Genomic DNA, 23783 nt, shown 5'->3' with positions numbered 1-23783 from the left:
CCCTATCAGAAATACACAGCGTGATCCCAGATATATTAACTTCAGAGACAGCTTGTTCTGGTACATCCTTCTGCTGTAATTACATTGTTTTGGTATTTCCACACAGTACAGCACCATGCCAAGTGGCTAAGCCTGTTCAGAGCTGGCTCAGATGCTGCACCTGACGTCAGATCAGGACTGGAAACAGAGTCATCTGACCCCTGACTGAAGTTGGGATTTGGCATTATGGAACTGGTTAATTCATTTCCTCTTCTTACACTTCCCTAGAAACACCCCAATTTTTGCTCTCCCTGAACTCTCAGGTTGCAGCACACTATAGATCATACAGGTGCTGTGGGGTCACAGAAGAGAACCCCGTTCTTCCGAGTGTGCATGTTGTTATACTGGGACAGGCATTATGCTCAGAGACACTCCTTCATTTGTGTTTTAAGGACGTTGTTATGGGTTCTCTGGAAGGACCACACATATCTGCAGCACAGAAAAGGGCAGGCCATCTATTCTGGCAGCCCTTGAAAGTGATTGTAGTGAACCAGTGTGAGCAGAGCCATTGTGCTGAATCTTCCCATGGGCATACAGCCCTAGTCCAGCCTGTGACCGACCTGCTGCCTACCGAGCTGCATGGACAAGTGGTCTCTGAGGTGGGGACAGCATTTACACGTAAATGGCCCATGGAGAGTAGTCTGGAAAAAATGGAGGCTGCTAGGAAAATCATAGAATCATAGAATATCCCGAGTTGGAAGGGACCTATAAGGATCATCTAGTCCAACTCTTGCATGTGAAAGCATGTGATGCACTAAGCTTGTTATCTGAAGATCTAAAGACCAAAGATCTAAATTAAAAAAAGCATTTTGTAATCCTAGAGTAGAACACTTCTTGTAGTGGAATTTAATGATATGGTCCTTTTTTTTTCTTTTCTTTTTTTTTTTTTTCCTTAACTAAATCATGACGCAAACTGCAAACCCGGGACATAGGCTGCTTGTATCTGCAAAACAGATACAATACCACAGGGAATGTGCTGGCATGTTTTCTTACGTTCTTACAGCAGTTTTGTCATCATTGTTGTTGGCACTGAGGAAGCACACAAAATCTTCTACTTAGTTCTTTGAGACAAACAGAAGGCGCAGTTCTGTCACAACTAGGAAATCATGTCTAACTTATTGCAAAGTTTGTAAGCAATTTCTTTCGCTCCTCTCTGCAAAATAAATAAACAAATGTAGGTAGCCTTGATGTCTTAAAAGTTTTTTTTCTTCAAGTGCAGATATTAAAAAAAGCATTTCTCCAGAAATGGCATAATTATTTTTCAGATTACTTCAAAACATGTTTACTAACTAGCAAAGTAGGCCATGGCTATACTGACAAAGAAAGTAGTGCAATCAGAGCAGATCTGTACAGTGAAACAGTTACTCCCATATGTTCACATAATGCATGTTTTGGGGGTTTTACTTTGAACTAGTTCTAGTCTGCTCCTATAGACTGAATCTCCAGTACTGGTTGGAGGATGTTAGGTGTGCTCTTGGAGTACACATTTCAACGTAGTTCAATTTAAAGGAATTCAATCCATGCATTCAAGATCACTCCATTACATGAAACGTGCAGAAGTTGAGGATGCTTCAAAAGTGCACTCATAAAATGAACTAAATTGCTAATGTAGATGCACTCATAATCTCAGATCTACAAATTAGCTTGGATTATTATTCATGTCTGATAATAATAGTGATTATGTTTCTGATTACTAAATTTTAATTATATTTGTGCAAACTCAGATGGGTGTATAATGCTTGTTTTCAATAAAGTTGTGCTTACGTACTCTAAGCAATCATTCTGACAGTCTTTTCTAATGGGATTACAGAGGTACAGCATAACAAAATTTGCTCCTGTAAAGATAATTTGTTAAGCAGTTCTATTGCTAACGACACAGAAAAAAGAATAAAATCTAATCCACTTATTTTGGTTCTACAAAGGTAAAAACTATGGTGTCTCTATATTTAGTAGACATGAGAGTATACACAGTAGATCCACTGAGTAAAAAATAGCTATTTGAATATATCCACTCCTAATAGATGAAGGATGTCCACTATGTCCACTTGAAAGCATTTCAGCAAAATCTTCAAAATTTGTTACCAACATTTCATCTACATTTTTGTGGCCAAGGTCTACATGATTTTTATTATTCCAACAATTAAACAAGTCAAAGTGCTGGTAGGAATTTCTGTTTTTCCCAGAGTGCCATGATGTAAACAGAAGGCAATAGTTTGATCTTTAAAACTGAAATTCTGAGGGAGAAAATGGTAAAAAGGTAAGGATTACAATTTTATTTAGAGTACATTTTGGATAAAAATAAAAAATGTAAAGAACAGATTGACAGTATGCTGACCAGACATGTATGTAGTTGTATAATGTATATAATCATATCTATAAAATCTCAATACAAGTTATACCAGAGGAATGGTTCTGTTGATATATTTATAAGAAATTTGTTGCATGGATTCAGAGTAATCTTTGGACAATGGTAAGGTCTCTTGTTCATTAAAAAATAGGTATTGTAGTAAGAGTTGTTGACTTGGCAGCTTAGGGCTAACAAAATGATAAAATTAGGATCTATTACCTTTTCTCTATAAACCTATAATAGGGATATCAGAAACAAAATGTCACGTATAAAGATCTCAGTGAGATGTCTGAGATCTCTGAATCTGATTCAGAGATGACTAAAGGATTCTTTACTCACATAACTTTCCAAAAATCACATTTTTTTTCTTAAATAGTGATTCCTAACAGACTATATATATTACAGATTGTTTGCTGATACTATTTTCTTCATTTTTTACTTAGTTACAGTTTAACACTAGACGGAAGTGTACGTGAGGCACACAACCGAATCATTATTGTATTATAAATAACCAAGACTTTTATTCCTTTGTTGGTTTTGGTACTTTATACAGGTATGTTACCTTTTACTGCTTCCCTTTCTTTGCATTCCTGTTTGTTCATCTCAAAAGAAAGTTCACAGCTTAAAGTTTCAGAGGGGTCCCACTCAACCCTGACATACTACTCCATCCTAGTTCTCTCTGTATTAGAGAAAAGTTCAAATGTCTGGCTAATAAACTTCACCTAGTCTGCCTATTAAGAGAGTTATGTTTACAATAGTTTGAAGGGTCCTTCTGTCTGAGGAAGAAGGATTAAATTATCTCATTCTGTTTAAAAAAGCAGCGTTTTCAAGTACTATACAATTATAAAATATTTTTTTCTCCAGATAAAACTTCTAGTAAAAAGACAATAGGAATAAAAGAAAATATGAAAAAAATCAAAACATACAAAAAATATAATTCTAGGTGTTAAATAAAAATAGAAATAAAAATGCATAGCAAATAAATAAATAAAAATAAAGTGGCTCAGAAACAGATATAAATTCATAATGTAATGTGATAAGAAATGGCCAAAACTGAAATGCATTGATCTAAAAATATGGGAGGTCATCACCAAGTTATTTTAGCTCTCTCTTTGTTTGTTGCCAATGGTTAATATATAAACGTATCTGTTATTTCAAAACTATTGCAGTTGAAAGTAGAAACTGCTTGCCACACAGACTGTGAAGTGCAGGACCAAACACTAAGAAGAGGGAATTTTTAATTTAATTAAGGCATTCCATTCCCATTAAGCATTTGCATACTACTATTCCTTTTGAAAGCAACACTGAAAATAATGGTCTGCTTTTTAAAGCGTTAAGGATAAAGGCTAAAGGAAGTTTAACCATATGAGCTGTAACAGGTCTACTTCTGCTGTCCAGCCAATTTCTGCAGGCTTATCTATCAGTGGCAATCAATGGTTAATCACCAAAAGAAGTCAGAATTCCTGCAGGAAACACCTGTACTTCTACCCGCTCTTGTTAGCAGCAGATTGCAAGCCTGGGATTTTAAACTTCCTTGTATCAACTATTTAGTCTTCTTTATTGCCATCATACTTCTGGATATTGTAGCTTTTCCTACAGATTAAATCCTACTATGGATTTAATGATAGAGTATCTGCTATAGATCCAGTATCTTCTATAGAGATAATGATAAACATATAATCCTCTTCCTGGACAGTTTTTATTTCATAGAATGTAATCAGGCAACAGCACCAATTGCTCTAAAAAGAAATTATTGTAAATTGTACTTACACTGAAATAAAGCCAACATGCGCCAGCTCCACTGTTCTAGAAACTAGCCAAATATCCTTCCCACACGTATGTAGAACAAAAAACAATTACTTTTTCTTAAACATTAATTTTCTAAAATTCTAAAGTAATCAGATAAAGGCTTACAATGACATATATTATGTGTATCATTGGTCATAATGGTATATTTTATTAAGAGTAATATATACCAAGATAATACAATAACATATACCAAAAGCTCAGAATGATATATATTATTAGAAATAATGACCTAGAAAATAAAATTACGTAGAATAATAAATAAGTATTATTGAAAAATATGAAATGTCCAAACAATTATGGGAAGATACGGATATTTTTTCTACTTCCTTGAATAAGCAAGGCTTGTTAAGAAAAAAACAAAACAAAACAAAAAAAAACTACTCTTCCACATTGCATAATTTTCTACTGCTGACTTCCAAGCTGCTAAATCTCCTAGTCCAAGGTCAGGCTATCACCCAAAACAACTTCTGTCAGCTGCTTGAACAAACCTCAATCAGCAGATACTTCGACCTTGGAGTGAAATATTCTGGCGAATGAGTAAGAAACTAATATGAGTGGAAAATAGAAGTAATTATGCCAAAAAGTGTCAAAATTCATACTATAATGCAATAAGAAATGGACAAACTTGAAATGCATTGATCTAAAAATATGGGAGGTCATCACCAGGTTATTTTAGCTCTCTCTTTGGTTGTTGCCAATGGTTAATTCCTAGAAGAGTCTATTTTGATCTTGTGAGTACTCCCTGACCAAACACACAACAGAGAAAGTGTTATGATAAGGATGCATTTGGCTATTCAGGAGTTATATACACAAACAACGTTATTTTCCCGAGATGATTTCTGTGTACTGCATGTGTAGCAGCTCAGAATTATAACAACAAACATGCATCGGGAGAACGTGAACAAAAATGCACTGTCACATTTGGCTTCAAGAGACATTTGGGAAAGGCTTCAGGACTGATTTGTTTATTGGAGCAAACTATACTTCCTCTCATTTAAAGTTTGTCTTGAAAATCTTCATGAAGTGAAGAAAAGGCATGATGGTTTAAACAAAACATGTCACTGCCTTTTTCCCAAATTCAAATCTTAACTATTAAATGCCTAGCAATCAGCTTAAGCTGAATGCAGCTAAAAAAGAATCCATTTCCCTGTTCTACCTCTTCTCTTTCTTTACTCACAAGCCATAGAAAAGTATAGACATCTTGCCTATCTCTCTGCTCACTAAATTAGATGTCATCTTTACTGTGGGCCTCTCTCTAGGTTTTTATGCATACAGCTAAGTGTTCTACATTTTAGTGTGTTTTTAAGATGCAGCTTTCATGCACATCACTGAAGATCTTGCTCATACGTTCAACTTTTCCTGCTGGCAAAGTACGTACAGGGCTTTTGTACAAGGCTTCCTTACTATCACTTTAAACCACTGCTAAGTTTCGTTTCTTAGAGGAACCCCTACAGCTTCCCGAGACTTGAGACGACCTTTGAGTGAGAGAAGTTTACCTCCATGGTCTGTCCAGGGAACCAAAATTAGTACATCCCCAAAAACAAATATTTGCAGACCCCTCAAAATCTTTCCAAAATAAGCTCTATCAATTGGTATTTGCCTCAGTGGAATGTACTTGTAAACTGGCATAAAACATATCGTAGTCAAATATAGAAAACATCAGAAATTTTAGACAAACTGTCTCATCGAAGCAATAGCTGCATCTTTCGGAAAGTCCCTAACAGACATTTTTGTGTCCAACTGCTGTCTTAGGTACTTAAATCCGTAAAGCAGATCTGAGAATCTGTTGTGTTTCAACTTAAACCTCTTACAAACTCAGGCAGCTGTACAACAACCCCGCTGCATCTGCCTCCCCAAAGACCGGTTAACCCACTCAGTGCATAACAATACAGCCTGAGTGGGTTGAGTTAAATCTCATAGATTGTTCACACAAATATTACGCATTCCTACATTTTCTTTTGAAAAAAATAAATCAGTGGAACAAGATCACTTCTCCCATATAACACATTTTCTGGAAATCAACTGAAATTCATCTATATGCCTAAGAATATTTCCCTAAAGATACAAAGAAACTGAAAAGGTTTTGCTAGCATTCACACTCACACTAAAAAGAAATTAAAAAAATAAAAAAGAAGACTTCTGTATCATAACCTTGATAAACTTAATCTTCAGAATTCGGCACTGAAACCTTTCATGTGATACAACTGAAACATAGTGAGAACTCTCACCACAAACACGAATGCAGCCTTACAAGATCCTGGCAATTGCACAGTTCTCAGTAGCTGCCATCCTTCCTTCTGCTGATCATTCCTCTTACATTGACGTGCCAGCTCAGAAAGGACGCCAGGGCCCCTTTTCAAGTAAAAACTGAGTGTTTTCCTTCTCTGAGTGTTCACTTGCATTAAAACTGTCTCAGATCTGCTCTCAGAGTGTCTGAAAAGACCATCAATTGTTTGTTTGTCAAGATTCACAAGCTTCAGCCACTTTGCTAGTGTATGTTCTGGAGCACAGAGACCATATCACTGTTTAACAAATTTTGTATACTACCCAGTGACACGAACAGCACTGATATACTTCACAATATATGTTCAGTGTTATTTTAAAGTCCCATGCCTTCATTACCCTATCAGCCTGAAGATGCTAAAGCAGTGACCCAGAATCACCTTAGCTCAGACTTTTTTTTCCCCTAGAAGCATAAGAAAGATATAAATTTAGGTCTTTGATCTCTGGAGACTGTCAAGTTACCCTACTGAAGTATGGTAATACAGCGTTCACCATTGCTTCTGTCTCTGCATATCAAACAGAAGAATTGCTAGGCACCCTAATTCAAGGGGTACATTCACTACAAGCATCCTAGGAACAGATCTGAACGTGCACCTCAGAACTCAGAATTACTGATAGGGAACAAACTTTGATTATTGTAGTAAATAGGGCTCCACAGACGTTACCTCAGCCCCTGCACCCTGAAACCGCTGGACACTCTTCCTGTCTGACTTTATTGTGGTCACACAGTGCTTTCCCCCTTTTGTTTGCTCTTGATAACTTCACTGTAGTTCACACAGTGGAAGTGACACAAGAGAAGTAAGCGGGGAGCCTGATGAGCTAGCAACAAAGTCTTTCCCCTTTCAGACTCAGGCATACTCTTGGTCCTACAGCCATGCCAGCAGACATTTCTGACACAGACTTTTACTAAGTTTACTCTTTCTGGGTCCTTCTATGGCAGACTCCTCATATCTGGCCTTGTAATATTAAATCATAGGTTGCTATGACATCTCTGCTTGAGGCAATGGATTTACCTAAATTCCACTTCTTGGGATGCTGTCTGTGCCAATACTCCATACAAGACCATAGTCTTGTCTAGTTTCTCTCTGATTTTACCTTAATTCAGATTACAATCTAAATGTTCACCTATCAATGACAACAAAATCATTAATCTTTCGATTAATAAGTAACTTTTTTTTTTTTTTTTTAGGGCATAGGGACATATATAATTCAAAAACCTGCTACAAACTCTCCAAGTCATCCAGGTACTGATATGTATATTCCATTTATTTGAGGAAATTCTCCTATCATGGTTTCAATTTCAATAGCCATTACATTCTTATTGTTTTGCATACACCAAGCTTTTCTCTGTAAACATCAGATTATGTACACTGAAGGCTTCTGAAGAACTGATAAGCTTTCTGAAGTTAAAAATCTCTATTCATTTAACTATAAGCCCTTTTGACTTTTGGACCCACTGAACATTATAGAGATTAAATGTTAGATGCAGACTATTTTAAGTGTGAATTTGAGTCTTCTCCAACACAATAAAATAGGAATCAATATTGCAAGCATCCGAAGTTGAAATAACATACATGTTATGATGTTTGCTGCAGTGTGGTACCTTGCTATGGCTCTGCAGGGGATTTTGCCCCTGGTACTGAGAGGGACTGAAGTGACCTCCCTGCACTAAACCTCCATCTAGAAGGGAGTGTAGACTCGGACCCTGCTGAGCTCTGACGCAGGAATTTTAGACTGAACATTCTTTGCGAGCTGGCTGGTCAGCTACGCCCTGGTTAACTTCCCAGCGGTTAAAACTTTATCTTTACTTAGCTCTCTAATCTTCCCCTTTGGGAAATGACTATACTCCATTTGTCTTATTGTTTTCTTTGACTCAAATTGTTTCTATGGCTGCAAACACTAACTCAAACTGCTAATATTACATTCAGTCCACCATCTGCTAGCCAAATGCTAGAGATACACAAAGTTTTACTCAAGAGTCTCATTTAGTGCCTCTCCAGTAGTACCCTTTAAAGCTTCTAGGCACTGCTGCTTTATAAGGGCACATCTCGCATCAGCTGTGAATTTGCGGATCAGCCCTTTGGGATGTAGCACCACCTAGTGAGGCAAACTAGCTCAGCTCCTAGGGTCCTGAAACGGACAAAACCAGCAGCGCTTCCAGTGGCCCAGGCAGCCTTTCACAAGAAGCCAGGGTACATTAGTCATCTGGAATCCATCACAGGAAGCTCTTTGGTTAGTGTGGCAAAGCTCAGACAAAATCTTCACATGTAGCAGTAATTGCTCTCCAAGCCAACTTCTCCTATTTCAGTTGTCTTGTAAAATTTGTCCCTGTACCCACTGATTTCTAAATCTCAGCATCAGCACCTTTGTGTCCGGTCTTTTCACGGCAGGCTTTGTTTTCTACTTCTTCCACCGAAATATGAGGAACCCTCTCCCTCTTGCATAGCCATTGCCTTATGAATTACTTCACACACACGAACAGCCTCTAATCCCTGCTGGAAACACCTTCCCCTACTCACACAGTACCTGTTAGATGACGGATGCGCACAACTCCCAGCCGGTAACAATACAAAATCAGCCTGTAGAATGCGTCAGGTGCATTAGTCATAGAGTAATTTAAAATTGTGCGCATCCCCCATCGTACCTAAATGGTTCCCGCATCATTTCGCTGGCCTGGCAAATGCAGCATTTTCTAGTTCCTACCTCTCGGCATCTCTCTGGTCGTTCCCTTACCATCAGCCCTGAATTACCAGGATGCCAGTAACTCATGGCTGACGTGCAGGTGGCAAGGCACCGCACAGGTGGCAACCGAGCCGTTTTGCTTAGCACCCCTCCCAAGCCCCTTTCCTGTGATGCCCACAGAGAGCTTCGAAACACCTCGGTGCCACGGCCTCCTCCTACAGCCCTGAAGGAGGGGGTCTGCTCATTTCTGCTGGAAGCAGGGGGACACCCAGGGGGGCTCCTTGGGCCGCCAGAGCCCGGCCTCAGGCTACGGGGGCTCCCTCCAGCCGGGCCCCGCCGCGGCCGCCATGTCCCCGGGCAGAGCCGCTGCCCGTGCCCGTTGCTTGGCGACGCCGCCGCGCCGCGGCCGGGCCGGAGCATGGCGGAGCCGCCGCCGGCTGCTTTCTACGGGGCCGTGGCGCCGGGCAACCCGGTGGTGGACAGCTTGGAGGCCGAGCTGCGGGACGTCCTGGGCTTCCTGCGGCGGCTGAGGGGCGCGGGGGAGGCCGAGCCGCAGCGCCACGACCTGCACCGCCGCGGGTAGGGGCCGCCCCTGCCGCAAGCTCCCCTTCCTCGCCCGCTCCCCGCTGCTGCCCTGCAGCCTCTTCCCCTCGGCTGCCCCTTCTTCTCCCAGGCCTTTCCTCGCCCCTTCCCTGCCCGCACCCCAGGGCCGAGACCCCCTTCCCGCTGCCCCGGGGGGAGCCAGCTGGCTTTGCTCCCGCCTAGGTTTCTCCATGGCACCCAACCCCTTTTATTTCTCCTTCGCTCTCCCCCTCATGTTTCAGGCAAGGTTGGATGTGGTGCTTAGGGACATGGGTTAGTGGGTGACATTGGTGATGGTTGGAGCAGATGGTCTTGGAGGTCTTTCCCAACCTTTATGACTCCATGATTCTAAATGAGAGAGCCTCCCAAGCATGAACGCCTCCTTTTTCTGCACCTCCTCCAAGTGAATACCGTAGGAGGAAAGCGCAGGGTATTGTGGCTGCTGGCACTGCCGCTGTACCAGAGCTGCCTGAGCTTATCAGTCGGAAAACCCTACTGAAGGAGCAGCTGGCAGCCCACCAGGCTGTGCTGCTGGGTGCGAGGGTGGGCACGGGTGGGCTGCGCCTGCCCCGAAAGATGTGCTCACAGTAGGGCCACGCGAGGATAGCGACACACGGCTCTTCTCGTGCATATGGCCGTGTCTACGTAGGTATATTTTTATACACATCGATGCAGGCAGAACATATGGCGAGTATAATTGTGCATATTTGTTTGCTCACATACATGCCTATCTGTGGGTATGCAGAGCTCTACATTTTCTGATGCAGTTAATATAGAGCAACTAAAATCGGTGGATGATTCACAGTTCATGCATATGTCTTATACAGACTGTGCATTTCTCATGTAGCTCTCCCTGCTGTATTTAGGTACATTATAACGTAAATGTTCAACTGCTTCTTTGAAGCTAAATTGTTGGTTTTCTCCTGTTGTTATCTGAGCAGTGTTCTAGTCTAAATCCACAGATCTTTAAAATGAAAATGAAAGTTTCCCAAGTTACCGTAATTTCATTCAAAAAGAGCACAGCAGTTAGGCTACAGGGTGCTTAGCTTATCACTTCCATGCAGCTTCAATCCGTATGTATTTCACTTGGTACTTTCCTAGATGCAGTCTACAAATAGCCCTTCTCTAAAGGAGCTGGACATAATTTAGGTTGTACTCAGATTCTGCAGTCTATCATTTGTCTGCACTGGAGATCTCTCCTTTTCTAACTATTCTGGATTTCTAATTTGTTTATGTGCCATGTTCATCGTTAGGTCTGGGCCTCGATCTATCACTCAGGAATGGGTCTCCAGGCCTTAGCCTCTAGTATTTTAAATCTTTGTGTGTTGGCTTTTGGTATTGCTTCGGCAGCTGATTTCAGTGCTTTGGTATTTTTAAGCTTTTCATTTATAGCTTCAGACTGTTTTTTGCTTTAGCTGATCTGTATTCTTACTTCAAAAGTATCCCCTGTAGGCCCCTCAGAGGAAGGAATGCCACTCAGCTGCTTCACACAACACCAATTCAGCAGAAAACTGCTGATAATGAACACATTCATTGTATCTTCTGGTTGAGAGCTGGGCATGCTGAAACCGATCCGTTCGCAAATGTCACACCAAGTAGTCAGTTTCTGTGAACAGTGTCTCCAAGCATTTCTTTACCTTCCCCCCTGGAATATTTTGACCTGATGAGGCTCTATCTTTTTAGAACTGGTATTTTGTAGATGTTACTCCTGTCCATGCTGGCTCAGTTGGCATGAGAACATTTTCCCATCTAAAGAATTCTGCAGCACTCATGAAGATGAGAGCTAACACTACCTGGGTCTTGATCCCAGCAGTTGGTGACAGTAGTGAGTGACCCATGCCAGAGCTCCAAGGCATGGAGAATGTTGCATAACGCTAAGCTCCCCATGGCTCTATCCTCTGACATTTTTTGTATGTGTAGGGACAATACGGAGGTAGAAGACTAGAATTCTGCTTATTAGCACACACACTGAGGTAGCTAGTAAAGTCACGGGTATTTGTGACTGAAATTTCCATGCTGTTTTTCCCTTGCTTCATTGTTTGATAACTCAAAATTTCTGGTTGCAGAACTAGCCTTAGTCTAGTTGTTCTTAAGAATTTCTGAAGGTAATGGCTATTACAGATGTTTTCCTAAATGCTCTAAAGAATTTTTGCCTTGTTATTCGTCAAGCTACTTTTTCTGGCATGATTTTGGTTGATGATTAAAGTGCTCTTGTTATTACAGAAGCAAGAAAATGAGCTTCCACATGGTACATATGTACACTTTAGAAGACAGTCGGCTTCATTCTTCTAATGCTGTCAGCCTTTGATGTCGATAAGTCAATAGTAAGGCCATAATTTAGGCACTTGTAATGTTCTAATGTAAGTAACAAAAAATACTGATTACATGCCCTGTGCTGGAGTTATGAATCTTTTCCAGCAGTAGAAGTAGCAATCAAAAATGTTTTTCCCTCAACTAAATGATAAGTTGTTTTAACCCATTTCTCTGGGCAATGGGAACATCAAGGAATTACCACGAACTATTGATTCTATTTCATGTTGTGCGGTTTAGCCACCCTCATTCAATAAGACGTCTTCTGATCGGTATCAGAAAATCCTGTACGACTTGTAGTAAAGACTTGTGACCGAGAAATATAACCCTGTAGGCCTTACCCTATGCAAAATATTAAGGATTGACCTTTCAGGAAAAGATTTTTTTTTTTATCCATAGAGTGGTTGGAAATGAAGAAGGTTCACCTCTGAGGTCCAGAAGCCCAGTATTTTTCTGAGAATTCACTTGCTTAGCTTGTTATTCTGGTGGCCTACAGCCTATATAAAGGAAAGACATATTAGCTGTTTGGGAAGTGTCTCACTCTCCTTTGTCTATGTCAAAGAAACATTCCTGTGTCATGCACTCATTTGTACTTAGTCACGGCATTGTAGCAGATATATTTCACCTGAATGTCCCCATTGAAGTTGGCAGTCTAGTCAGATTTGTCACTAGTTTATTGCTATAGCTAAGAATCTCACTTCTTAATAGAGTATTCAAAACAAAAAGCGAGGATGATCTTCGCTGGGGATTTTCCAGCTGATCAGTCCTAAAGAAATTCGCTACTCTTACCTCCCAGACCTCTTTCCACAGTCATTCTTACTATCAGTTACTTTACAGACTAATAATTAGCTTTTTTCTTCTCCCTCAAGTAGTATCTATCAAACCTTTAGGGCTTGGGAAGTCTTTTCGTAAGTTTCTTCCCACGATAGTCCAAAGGGACTCCACTCGGATGCCCAACTGATTCCTTCCTTTGGAGCCTCTTTGCAGATTTACCCCTGCTGGCCGGACTGGTAGTCTTCTGTCAGTGTAATAGGTCAGTAGCCACCCAGCAATTAATTGCTTACAGATGGACCAGGAGGAACGCATTCTCCGCTCTTTATTGGACCGGGCCATGATTTCCTTCAAAGATGTAATGTGGGAGAAGATTGTATTCAGGTTGTTGCTTTTGGCCTGGTTTGTGCTGTTACTGCATTTTTCTTTTAAGATACACCTCTAGAATGTCCCATTTCTTTATTTGCTCTCTGCTTTCAAGAACCGAAAATTGTGCCGAGGTGATACTTTTAAGGGAAAAAAAAAAAAGATTATGAGTGTTGTAATTCTTTGGTGTAGAGATCATTTTGACAAGTTGCTCATACAGCCATCTGTTTCACCTTGAAATGTGAAGGTGGCTTGCAGCTTTCTGTGTGGGAAAACTGATGATTCTTATTGTGCTTTTTTACTGGATGTCTTCTTATAAGCTACAATGAAGAACTGTCTGGGAGACTGTAAAAAAGGATTAAAAATTCCTCAATGTCAGAAAACAGCTGAAGAAAGTGTCTTGCATTCTAGTCTACCATCTTAGGAGATCTACCATCTTTTCACTGTCTTAGGGGAGTGAAAAGGTCCTGATAGCTCACACCAGAAACCACACAGTTAGTTTAGATGTGAGAAGCCAGCTAGAAGGTTATTTTCCAACATGAATTCCTTTCTCTTCAGTTATTTCCCTTCCTTATAAATTGCTGCCTATGAATAATGTAGATGCTGTGGTTTCACAAGGCACTCTTTGCTGAGGTTTCTGTAGAAGTGATTTGTTAAGAGAATAAATGTAAGAGATGCCTGGCACTGTTAACACTGTAAATACTGTTAGTTCTGTAATAGGATTCTTTTCAGAATAATTCCTGTGCATATTAGCAGTCTGCCTGATCAATTATTGTTTTCCAGCTTGAATATAGATTTTTTAAAGAAGTCTAAGGTGGGAGCTATTGCCATAAAATTCTTTCTTTTAGATTTTTTTTTCTTTTTACAAACATGCCATTTGCTTGCTCCGAGTCCCACCCTTTACAATTTAAAGTTCCCAAACATTTCATGCTAGAGGCTTTCTAATGACTTTCTTCTTTTTGTAATTCATGGTACAATTCTATAGTTTATTTCATGGCTACTAGGTCCTAAGTTTGCTGCTACCAGACAAGCATTATTATTTGGGGATCTTTTTTTCCCTACTCTTAGTGCTTGTAGTTTCAGGTCCAACAGTTGGTCTGAGTTGTAATCCATTGAATTTCCTTAAAATACCAAATAGTTTCCACAGAGCCTCTCACATACAATCTGAAAAGTGGGACAGATTTGACACTTATGACCGTGTTTGAACAATGCAAAGGCACTTGTATTAAGACATTTTATTAAGTATTTACATACAAAACAATTCATCCTTTTTAACAAATCTGTGTGATAAAAACTGTTGACAGAAAGGAAACCCAGAAATGTCCTTGGCTGCTTGTTAAATCCAGTTTTAATGATCACTTGTTTTGAAGTATGTAGAGGTTCAAATACATTTGGAAGAAGGGGGTTTTCACAATTTGAAGTTTTCTTGATTTGTTTACTTGTTATGACGGGTCTTCTGCCAGTCTAATCTGGAACCTTTTTCTCCTGTATTTTTTAGTGCAAATACTTTGTTTAATATTTGGAACAAATATAAGCCTCGACTGCCAGACTGGTATTACAATGACAAACTTCTGAAAGTTGGCGATTCCCTTGTTCAGATCAAAGTAAGTCATATCAAAACAGAAAAGTCTCAATCACAGTCTTTTTTTTTTTTCATTATGTTTCTATGCTACTTTAATTTTTAATGATATTTTATAGGAAGCTGTTTAGAAAGTAGCAAAAACTTTTACAAAATAGTTCCATTGAGAGTTGGTGGGTTTTGTATCTTTTGTTTATTATTGTAAAATTGCCATTTGTTGGATATATTTGCTATATCTACATTTTCTATGTATCTGTTGCCTCTTTAAAGTTGAACACCCCAAAATCTTTATTCAGCATTTGTTTGTAATGGTGGTTTGCTCCACAGAGATGTCAACTCAGTGCTCAGTAAACTAAAAGTGAAAGTAAAGAATTGTTAGGAGGGGAACAGAGAACAAAAAACACATGTCAGTTATAACAGCTGCATGTACTGATGGTGCTCTTGCATCTTGAATTCTGTGTGCGCTTCTGGTCTCCTCAGAAAGGATAAATTGCAACAAGACATGATGCTGGAGAGAGTAATGAGGGCAACAAAAAGCATGAAACAGCTTCCACACAAAGAACAAAAGTAGGCTAAGACTATACGATTAGGAACAGAGATCGCTGAGCAGAGTGTAATGCAGGTCTGTGAAATCACGAGCAAAAGAAGAGGCTGAATAGGGACTGATCGTGTACACTTCCACTTCTGATACAACAGCATCAAATGAAGTTGGTAGGTGGCAAGCTTGGACAAGAGCAGACTTCACAGAATGTGTACTAAAGCTGTGGAATTTCTTGCCACAGGATGGTATGAATGCTAAAAGTTTGGGTAAAGTCAAAACGAAACATGACAAGCTTACACTGGGAGGTGTAGATTGTTGAAGACATTGAGAGTATTCGGGGAATGTTTTACGACATGATAACTCTTATCTAGTCATCTGTTACTGGCTGCAGTTGGAGCTGGGGTAACTATTGCTCTGACTCAGTAGGGCTATTATTATGTTATGTTCTTAGATTATGTTTGTCCTTTGTGTCTGCTGAGAAAAAAACCTTCAAAGGCGTGCAGCTCATTACCTCAGTGATACTTGTGTCGAAGATCATGCCATAAAGTATGGGGCTTCCAAGGGTAGTTACAAAGCAAGGCTGAGAAGCAGCTCAAATTACAGTTGAAAGTTAATTGCAAGTCATTCTTTTGGGTCTGAGGAATGGTGTGTGGTTCAGAGTGATACAGTTGTGGAGCAGAAATGCTAAGGGACTACACAATCATGGGTTGATTTGTTATAACGGTTCAGTTCTTGAAAAGCTGCTTGAGAGAATATGCTTAAAGTTTGATGAGAATTAGCATAATTTAGAGAAAGGTGCAGCTCCTAAATACATGGCATCTATTTAGTGTGATTTTGTGTTTGTAATGATCCATCACTGGATTTTCCTACTTTTTCCCAGGAACATACTGGAAGACTCTTATTTGATCAATAATACATTTCTAGGTTATAACTCCAGATATTTAGTGTGTCTGTGTTAAGAGACAATCAAGTAAATATTTTAATTATGTGCTTTCCACCTACTTCAGATACAGAATTTGGTAGTATTATTCTTTTTAAAATTTGATTGTAATAGAAAAATTGTATTTATAGCTCAAAAGTTAGTGAAAGTCGATAATTTATTTGTAAAACTCTTCCAACAAGAGCTTTGGAAAGTGTCTGTAACTTCTTCATTTTTGAATATAATGGGAATAAAAAACTAGATTAAACCAAATTGTTGTTGTTGCTATTATTATTATTTAGAATGGGATATCCAATTTTACTGAAGTGAAAGCATGATTTCATTTGCTTTGTTTTTGGTGTTAAGCTCACTATTATCGTATATCATCTTGATATATTCAAGTCTTTATATTGTTTCATGCTATAGAGATAAGCATCTGAGATTGTGTCTTGCTACAAACCTGACCTCATTGTTTAAATAAGTATCCTTTTGGGGTTCCTAAATAGTTCTTTTAAACTCTTTCATATGTTATTTGGAACTATTATGACAATATTGAGGAAAAAATGTATTTGAATTTATATTTTGTTGAAGAAGTTTCATATTCTTGTTCTGTTCCCACCAGCAAAAGAAAAACATATAACTGGCATTGTGTTTAAACTGAAAACAGTTTTTAAGAACACTCTATTGACTTTTCCATTAGGAAAGCAGTTAAATGCCTATTGTCACTTTTTTTAAAAATTATTATTATTACTCTCTGCAGCATATGACACTGTTAGATTCCTCCTCTTCACCTAGAAAAGTAGCAAGCATAATTGGAAATGTAGCAAGATAGTTTGAGGACCTGTCTTTTGGAGGAATACATCCAGTGAAACTGTTCTTACACTATTATACCCTTTGCTTATGGAGCCTAGCAATAATAAATGCTGTTTATGCTATTTGTGGAAAGCATTTATATGTGGCTAGTAGTTGAGCTTTTCCACAGACCTGGAGAAAGGTATGAGGATCATGCAAATGTTGCAAAGTCTTATATATCCTTCACTGAATCTGCCCTAAAAATTCCACAAAAGTGGCCTGCCTCCCGCATAAAGAACAGCAAGCGGAAGCTGAACTTCAGCAACACTCAACACTCACTGGTAGGCCGAAGGCATATAGAAGAGTTTGTAACTGTGATGCTATTATAACTGAAGGTACAGGTTCATGGTATAGGTTTAGGAATATTCACAGAAATTCTTAAGAAAGCTCTTGAAGAACTAACTGCATTTGTTAATAGCTCCTTCATTGCCTGGGCAATTCCATTCAGGTTTTTGTTTGTATTCATATTTTCGTTAAGTTTTCACAGCTGCTGGGCCTAGGAATTGCTCTGAATATTACACGAAGCTTTTAGTGCTCGGAAATGCTGCTCTCATAGTTTACTCAGTAGGAAGTTATTTTAAATAAATCAAACCCTGCCCTCTATACATTGGCTTCCCATGGCATGACTCAAGTGTAGTAATTTGGTCCTTATATTCAAGGAGCTTCCTGACCTGGCCATATGTTGCCTAAAAATAATCTAGAAGTCTGGGAATTTACAGCTTCCACCCTCTGGTGTAATATGGTTTTCTACAGTAAAGGTAAAGTTACCGATGTTGTAGAAAATGTTTTCTTGCTGGCTAGCCTAAAATTTTGAAGTGAGATGTCCCTGGAACTCCCATTTTTAAGTGCATTTCTTTGACTTTACAGATTTAGTTTTCATTGTATCCATATTTTTCTCTGGAGAAAAGAGGAAAAAAATGTGATGGATGTTAGTTACAAATTTAAATGCATTACAGGAAAGATGAATGTGGTGTAACAGCAAGTTCTGTGATAGGCAGGGTGGAGCCCCTTGCATAAATGCAACATTCTTTTGGTCCCTTTTGAATCTTAGTTGGAAACTGCTGGTGATTATTTTAAATTGCAATCCCCCTTTACCTTACGTAATACTTAACGATGTGTAGTCTTTTAAAATGCATTACCAGTGATTAAGCACCAACTTAACTTTCTGTCCCCCTGCTATTTATTTTCATGCAATCTCACTTTAAATTTCTTTCTATTATACATCTGCTATGTATCTTTTAGGACACGCCTGAATACATTATGTCATGTATCTTGAAATTGGTTAACCCGTTAGTCATCATACTAATCAGTACTGACTCATTTCTTTTTCCTCCCTCTTTGCCTCTATCTGTCTCTTATCTCTGATCTTGTAAACTGTTTGGGAGAGGAATCACCTTTTGTTTATATATTAGTAACTAGCTTAGTGGCGTTCTGAACCGTGGTTTAGGATTCTAAGAGTTATCACAGGCTGACTCTATGCATTAGCTTACACAGGTGACCAACTACCCATACCTGTCCACGGAAAGTAAAAGTTTCTGGTTATGGCAGCTCCTTTCACACAGCAAAAAAGACAATAGGGTCATGTCAGTAAGATTCCTCAGGTGATTAAAAGTTCGATTAAAAGTGTTACTTTGGTGGTAGGAATTTAAACTGAAAATAGTGGGTCCAAGGAAATGCTTTCGGATTTTCTGTGATTAAACATTAAAGGATCATTTTTTACAAGTAGAAATTCTTTCTTTCTTTCTTTATTTCCCCCCCAGAATTTATCATGGCTGGAGTGTGTGTGGTCTAGTGTTAGTGAAGTTGGTAGAGAAAGCTGTAAATAATCTTTGCTGCAGGAAGTGGTGGAGGTGATTCAGTAAGTAAGTGGCACTTGGGCAGCTGAGTCAGAGCTGAGCCATAGTCTCAGTCTGATGTTAGAATGGACCAACGTGCTGCTGGGGAGGTGCGTGCTGAATGACACATAAAGCTCAGCATCCTGTTTGCTAACAGTTTTAAAGACCCAGTGGCAATTTCTAGTCTAGTAACACCGACTTCTTGGCCTTATTTAATTCCAGTTGTCGCTGGTTCCATTCTTTTTTTTTTTTCTTCATCTTACTTTTTTTTTTTTCTTCATCGTACTCAAGGTGTTTGAGTTCTGATGTTGAGACACTCTTCCTTTCTGCATAAAAGAAGGGAGGGCTTTGACATCAGGGAAATGGGGAAGTGATGATGTCTGTATATTGTTTATAAAGTTCTGCTTTATAAAATACCTTTCTCAGAAGTGTAGTACCATTATCATTACTGTTGAAACCCTGCAGGATATTCCAGGAGCCCTTTAATTTTATTCCATTACCCCAGGATCAGACTTTACACTTGTTCTCTGAAATGTCATACTTGTGATTTAGGAGTTTGTTTACTTTAATCATAAGTTTTTCTTTTAAGCACTTTAACCTTCATTTGCTGAGAGATTTGACATTTGAAATAATATTACTCAATGTTTATATGAAACTTCAGTGTTTTACTTCCAGCTGCTCTCTCACATTGATACTTTTTACATGAATACAATAACACATAACACGTGTTATAGAAATAGAAATGTAATATACAAACTGTAAAAATAACTTATTCTTCAGGAATATAAGCTGGCACTTCGACAGTGCTATGGAAGGTACCTTCAGCAGTTCAGTTCTGTAAACCCTGATGACGTCACAGATGATGTGCATAAATTCAAATCCACCTTTTTTCCAAATGGTTTCAGAGACAAAAATGCGGCATTTACGGTAGGCTTATTTTTTTTCTGTTGAATACATTTGCAGTTTCAAAATAAATAGTCTTCTTTATCATTTACAAATGTGATTAAAATTGCTATATTAATTAAATATTAATATTAACTAAACTTTGATAGCTTGTCTATACAGATTACATGGAGATTTAACAGTCATATATATGGTATGAACATCCAGAGGGGTGTAGATTTCTAAGAGGGTTTAAGTGCTTATGCTTTTGTGGCCTAAGCCAACCCCTGTCAATGTTAAAAGGTAGTTTTCTCAAATTGGTTATTCCATAACTGTCTGCAGCAGTTTTTACTCTGAAATAGCTGCTATTAACCTTTGTCAGCATCACGGTATGGACCAACCTGTACCAACTTCCCTGCACTTGTGGAAATTTCTATGTGGTGTGATTTAAGAACCGGATGGTGTACAAGGGAATTAAAACATTGTACTGTAGCATTTATCATAAATGTGCAAAAATACTACATGCCAAAAAAGCTCATGACATAGTAATGAAACACATTGCATTGCTAACATTAGGTTATTTATTCAGTATGAAAAAAAAAAAAGAGGGGTGAATAGTTTTAAGTGCTCTAAGCTCTGTGGGAGCTAAGTAACCTTAAAAGTATGTTGACATCCTTTTGTGTTAATTTTTTATAGAGATAGGTGTTCACGGTTTATCATTTGTTATCGAAGGAGGAAAGTGTATCAGTAGGTATAAGGGGAACACTAAAAATACACTAGATTTTATCTTAAGCAGTGCTTTGCTGAGAAGCTCTGTTTTCAATATGTGATGGATATTTTGAAATAAAGTAATGCAAGTAATGGAACAGGTTGCCCAGAGAAGCTGTGGATGCCCCATCCCTGGAGGTGCTCAAGGCCAGGCTGGATGGGGCTTTGGGCAGCCTGCTCTGGTGGGAGGTGTCCCTGCCCATGGCGGGAGGGGTGGAACCAGGTGATCCCTATGGTCCCTTCCAACCCAAAGCATTTTGTGATTCTAAGTTATTCTGTTATCAAGAACAACAAAAGGAAACCAAAGGCATTCCTATGTATTGAGCTAATTAAATTCATATTCTTTTAGTCAGAGTTAGATTGTACATAGGTGTAAGGAAAAAGAAGCAGTGAGCTTGCTTGAAAGCTGGAAGCAGATGTTATTAAAATTGCTACTAGAAGAGCTACTCTTTATATTATATCTTTTGTTTTTCAAACATATTTCAGCTTCTTAGAGAGAATATGACCGAAGCTATGATAATCCATTTTATTTAGTTTTTAAAAAAACACTTTGTAATTAAATTCAAAATTCCAGAGTTGGTTTCTCCCGTTTTCTGTATGTCTGCCTAGACCCTGAACTGATGATAGTGCCATATCTTATTATCAGTCTATACTGAAAAGCCTGTTCTATAATTTGGCTGTTGGACACTGAGATAATTTGTAAATTTTCAAATATGGAATCTAGTTTGACAGTGATCTTTAAAACTGGAACTGGTAGCGATAATGCATCTTCTAGAAATCTGAGAGATTGATAAATTCTGAATGGCCTTTTTGTACTTACCTCATTTCATCCCTTTTGCTTAGGTTTGCTTTTCCAGTGATGTACTCCAGACAAGACTGAGATCACATTAGGTTAGGTATTGCCAGGAAGAGAAGGGACTATATGTCTGCAATCCAATAGCAGAGAAAGGTGATCGGTGGGAGCAGGAAATATAGTATGGGTGATACAGATGAAGTAAAGTTAAAAGTTGCCTTAGTTTACAGAGGGGCCAAGAATTACATGCATATCCTTTAAATATCGGTTTAATGTCATAACCTTTCTCTCTACAACTGTTTCAACACAACTAGTGCGCTAGGTGAATTTTCATGCTGTGATACAGTGGAAAATAACCCAGGTTAATGGTAAAACAACTGGTAAATCAAGAAGGTTAATGGTAGAGCTGTTCACTTTCTCCATATTTTAATCTCATTTAAATGTCATGCTAATTTTTTCTTTTCTGGTATGGTTGCTCTTTTCATGTTCAATGTTTTGTTGTACTTTACTGATGGAAAAAATGGTAGGTCCATCTATTTTAAATGTGTGTATATATATATAATTATTTTATATATGTTTCCATGAATTTCAGCTCCATGCTTTGCAAGAGAGGACTGTTTGTATATATCAGATGGTTTGTAGCAATGACAGAAATCTCCAGAACCAAGAATCCCTGAAGACTTGTTTTAATGTCCTGTCCTCCTTACGACTCACCATGCAAGTGGCTCTACCTCAGGAGAATTTGTGTTGGCTTATCTACAATGGTACCTCAGGCTCTCCATTTGCATTTCTTTGCTAAGCAGACCAGTGGAGGGAAATTTTATATGTATTCTTTAAGGTCAACGTAGGGGTCATGAATAAATCTCTAGTTAGCTTTTAATTGCAGTAGTATTTTAAAAAAATGTTTCTTATTCTAAAATAACAAATTTTTAATTATAAGTTTCTACAGCGTGCTTTTTTTTCAAATGGACATTTATAAAAGTAATAGCTTTTTTCATCATAGCTGTGGTTTGAGTGTGCTAATAAAATGAAATCTGACAGAGTAAGGGCATTTTTTATGTGAACCCAAATTAAAAAAAAAAAAAGCTGATATGGCTTTTTATCAATAAAATGTTTGTGTTAATGAGTATTTTTTTTATTTTGAAAAGGGGATTACAGGTTTTGAAGTAGAAAATGATCATCTGTCCATGACATTAAATCTTTTTTTTTTTTTTTAAATGTTCTCCAAGGCTGGAGTTAATAACCAAACTCTTCTAAAAACTACCACATTACTTTTAAATAATTTGAATCTCTGTGTATGATTTTAGTGTGAATAAGTACTTGGACTGGGAAAAATTTGAGGCAAAAATGGAGCTTCCGTGAACTAAATACAGTGAATAGTGTATCAAGATTTTTACTTCAAGAAGAAAACCTATATATATATATATATAAAGAGAGAGAGAGAGAGAGACAATGTTGTTTAATCAAATGTTTGGACTATTATTTCATTCCACTGTGGTCAATTGTTGCAATAGAATAGGAAATAGTTTGTTTTTAATTTAATTTTAAAAAATACTGGTATTTACTTTCTCTGAGCTAGAAACAGTTGAAATTCTTATCCTTGCTTTCCTGGGACTGCCATTACTCTCATTCCTTTTGAGGTGTGTTTTTTGTTTGTTTGCTTTTGTAGGAAAAGAGTTGTAATTAAAATATAATCACCTACCATTCTTATGTCCAACTACCTGTGTGACAGGTCTCATTACCAAGCCTAGTCAATAATGAAATTTTTTATCGAATTAGAAGAAGACATTAAGTAATGTCATATTTTTTTCCAGTTCCCAAGCATTTTTCTGCAATTTCAGGCAACAGATTTTGTGTCTCATTACATTTAACTGATTAAAAAAAAATCTTACTAATGCTTGCTAATATCTTGCTTATTGGGATAATAATACCCTTCAAACTATGACAGTTGACATTGTGATGCCTCCTGCTGCCGCAGGTGTCCCTTTCTGAACAGTCATACAGAAAGAAGAATAGATTTTATTATTATTATTATTATTTTTCCATGAGAACTGCAGTGTCTTTTATACTTCTAGGGCTGATTTTTTGAAAAGCAGTTTTGTGACATAGCCTACATTAAATAATTTTTTTGACAGGATTTTATTTGTAAGTCACTTTGATGCTTTTGAAAATTCTATTCACAATCAATTTTCTTTATTCAGTTATCATACTGAATATCAAATGATAGTGTTTTCTGCCAGGACAGTGCCATGACAGACTAAAAAAATCCTGCAAGGTAAGGTCTGTGAAGAGAGATAATATTTTTTCTTGAAAGAAGCTGGCATCTGGGGATTAAAAAAAATTCTCTATCAGTTCATTTAATAAAAATTCAATATAGTGTATTTTGATATTTAATTATTTTATGATGCTACTTTGTTTTGTAGTT

General features: G+C 38.1%; 1 protein-coding gene across 1 annotated transcript; it reads left to right on the top strand.

Moving 5' to 3' along the window:
* Positions 1–7941: 7941 nt before the first annotated feature.
* On the top strand, positions 7942–23358 carry LOC308196773 (cilia- and flagella-associated protein 54-like). Its single transcript, XM_080596328.1, has 4 exons — positions 7942–9739; positions 14688–14793; positions 19696–19842; positions 21951–23358. The coding sequence occupies exons 1-4, from the start codon at positions 9246–9248 to the stop codon at positions 22155–22157; spliced, it is 954 nt and encodes a 317-aa protein (XP_080452454.1). The 5' UTR covers positions 7942–9245; the 3' UTR covers positions 22158–23358.
* Positions 23359–23783: the final 425 nt, after the last annotated feature.

The sequence above is a fragment of the Anser brachyrhynchus genome (genome assembly GCF_964034855.1).
Source record: "Anser brachyrhynchus genome assembly, chromosome: 1".
NCBI classification, from domain to species: domain Eukaryota; kingdom Metazoa; phylum Chordata; class Aves; order Anseriformes; family Anatidae; genus Anser; species Anser brachyrhynchus.
Note: the sequence above shows the minus strand (reverse complement) of the source record. Positions and strands in the feature narration are given on the sequence as shown.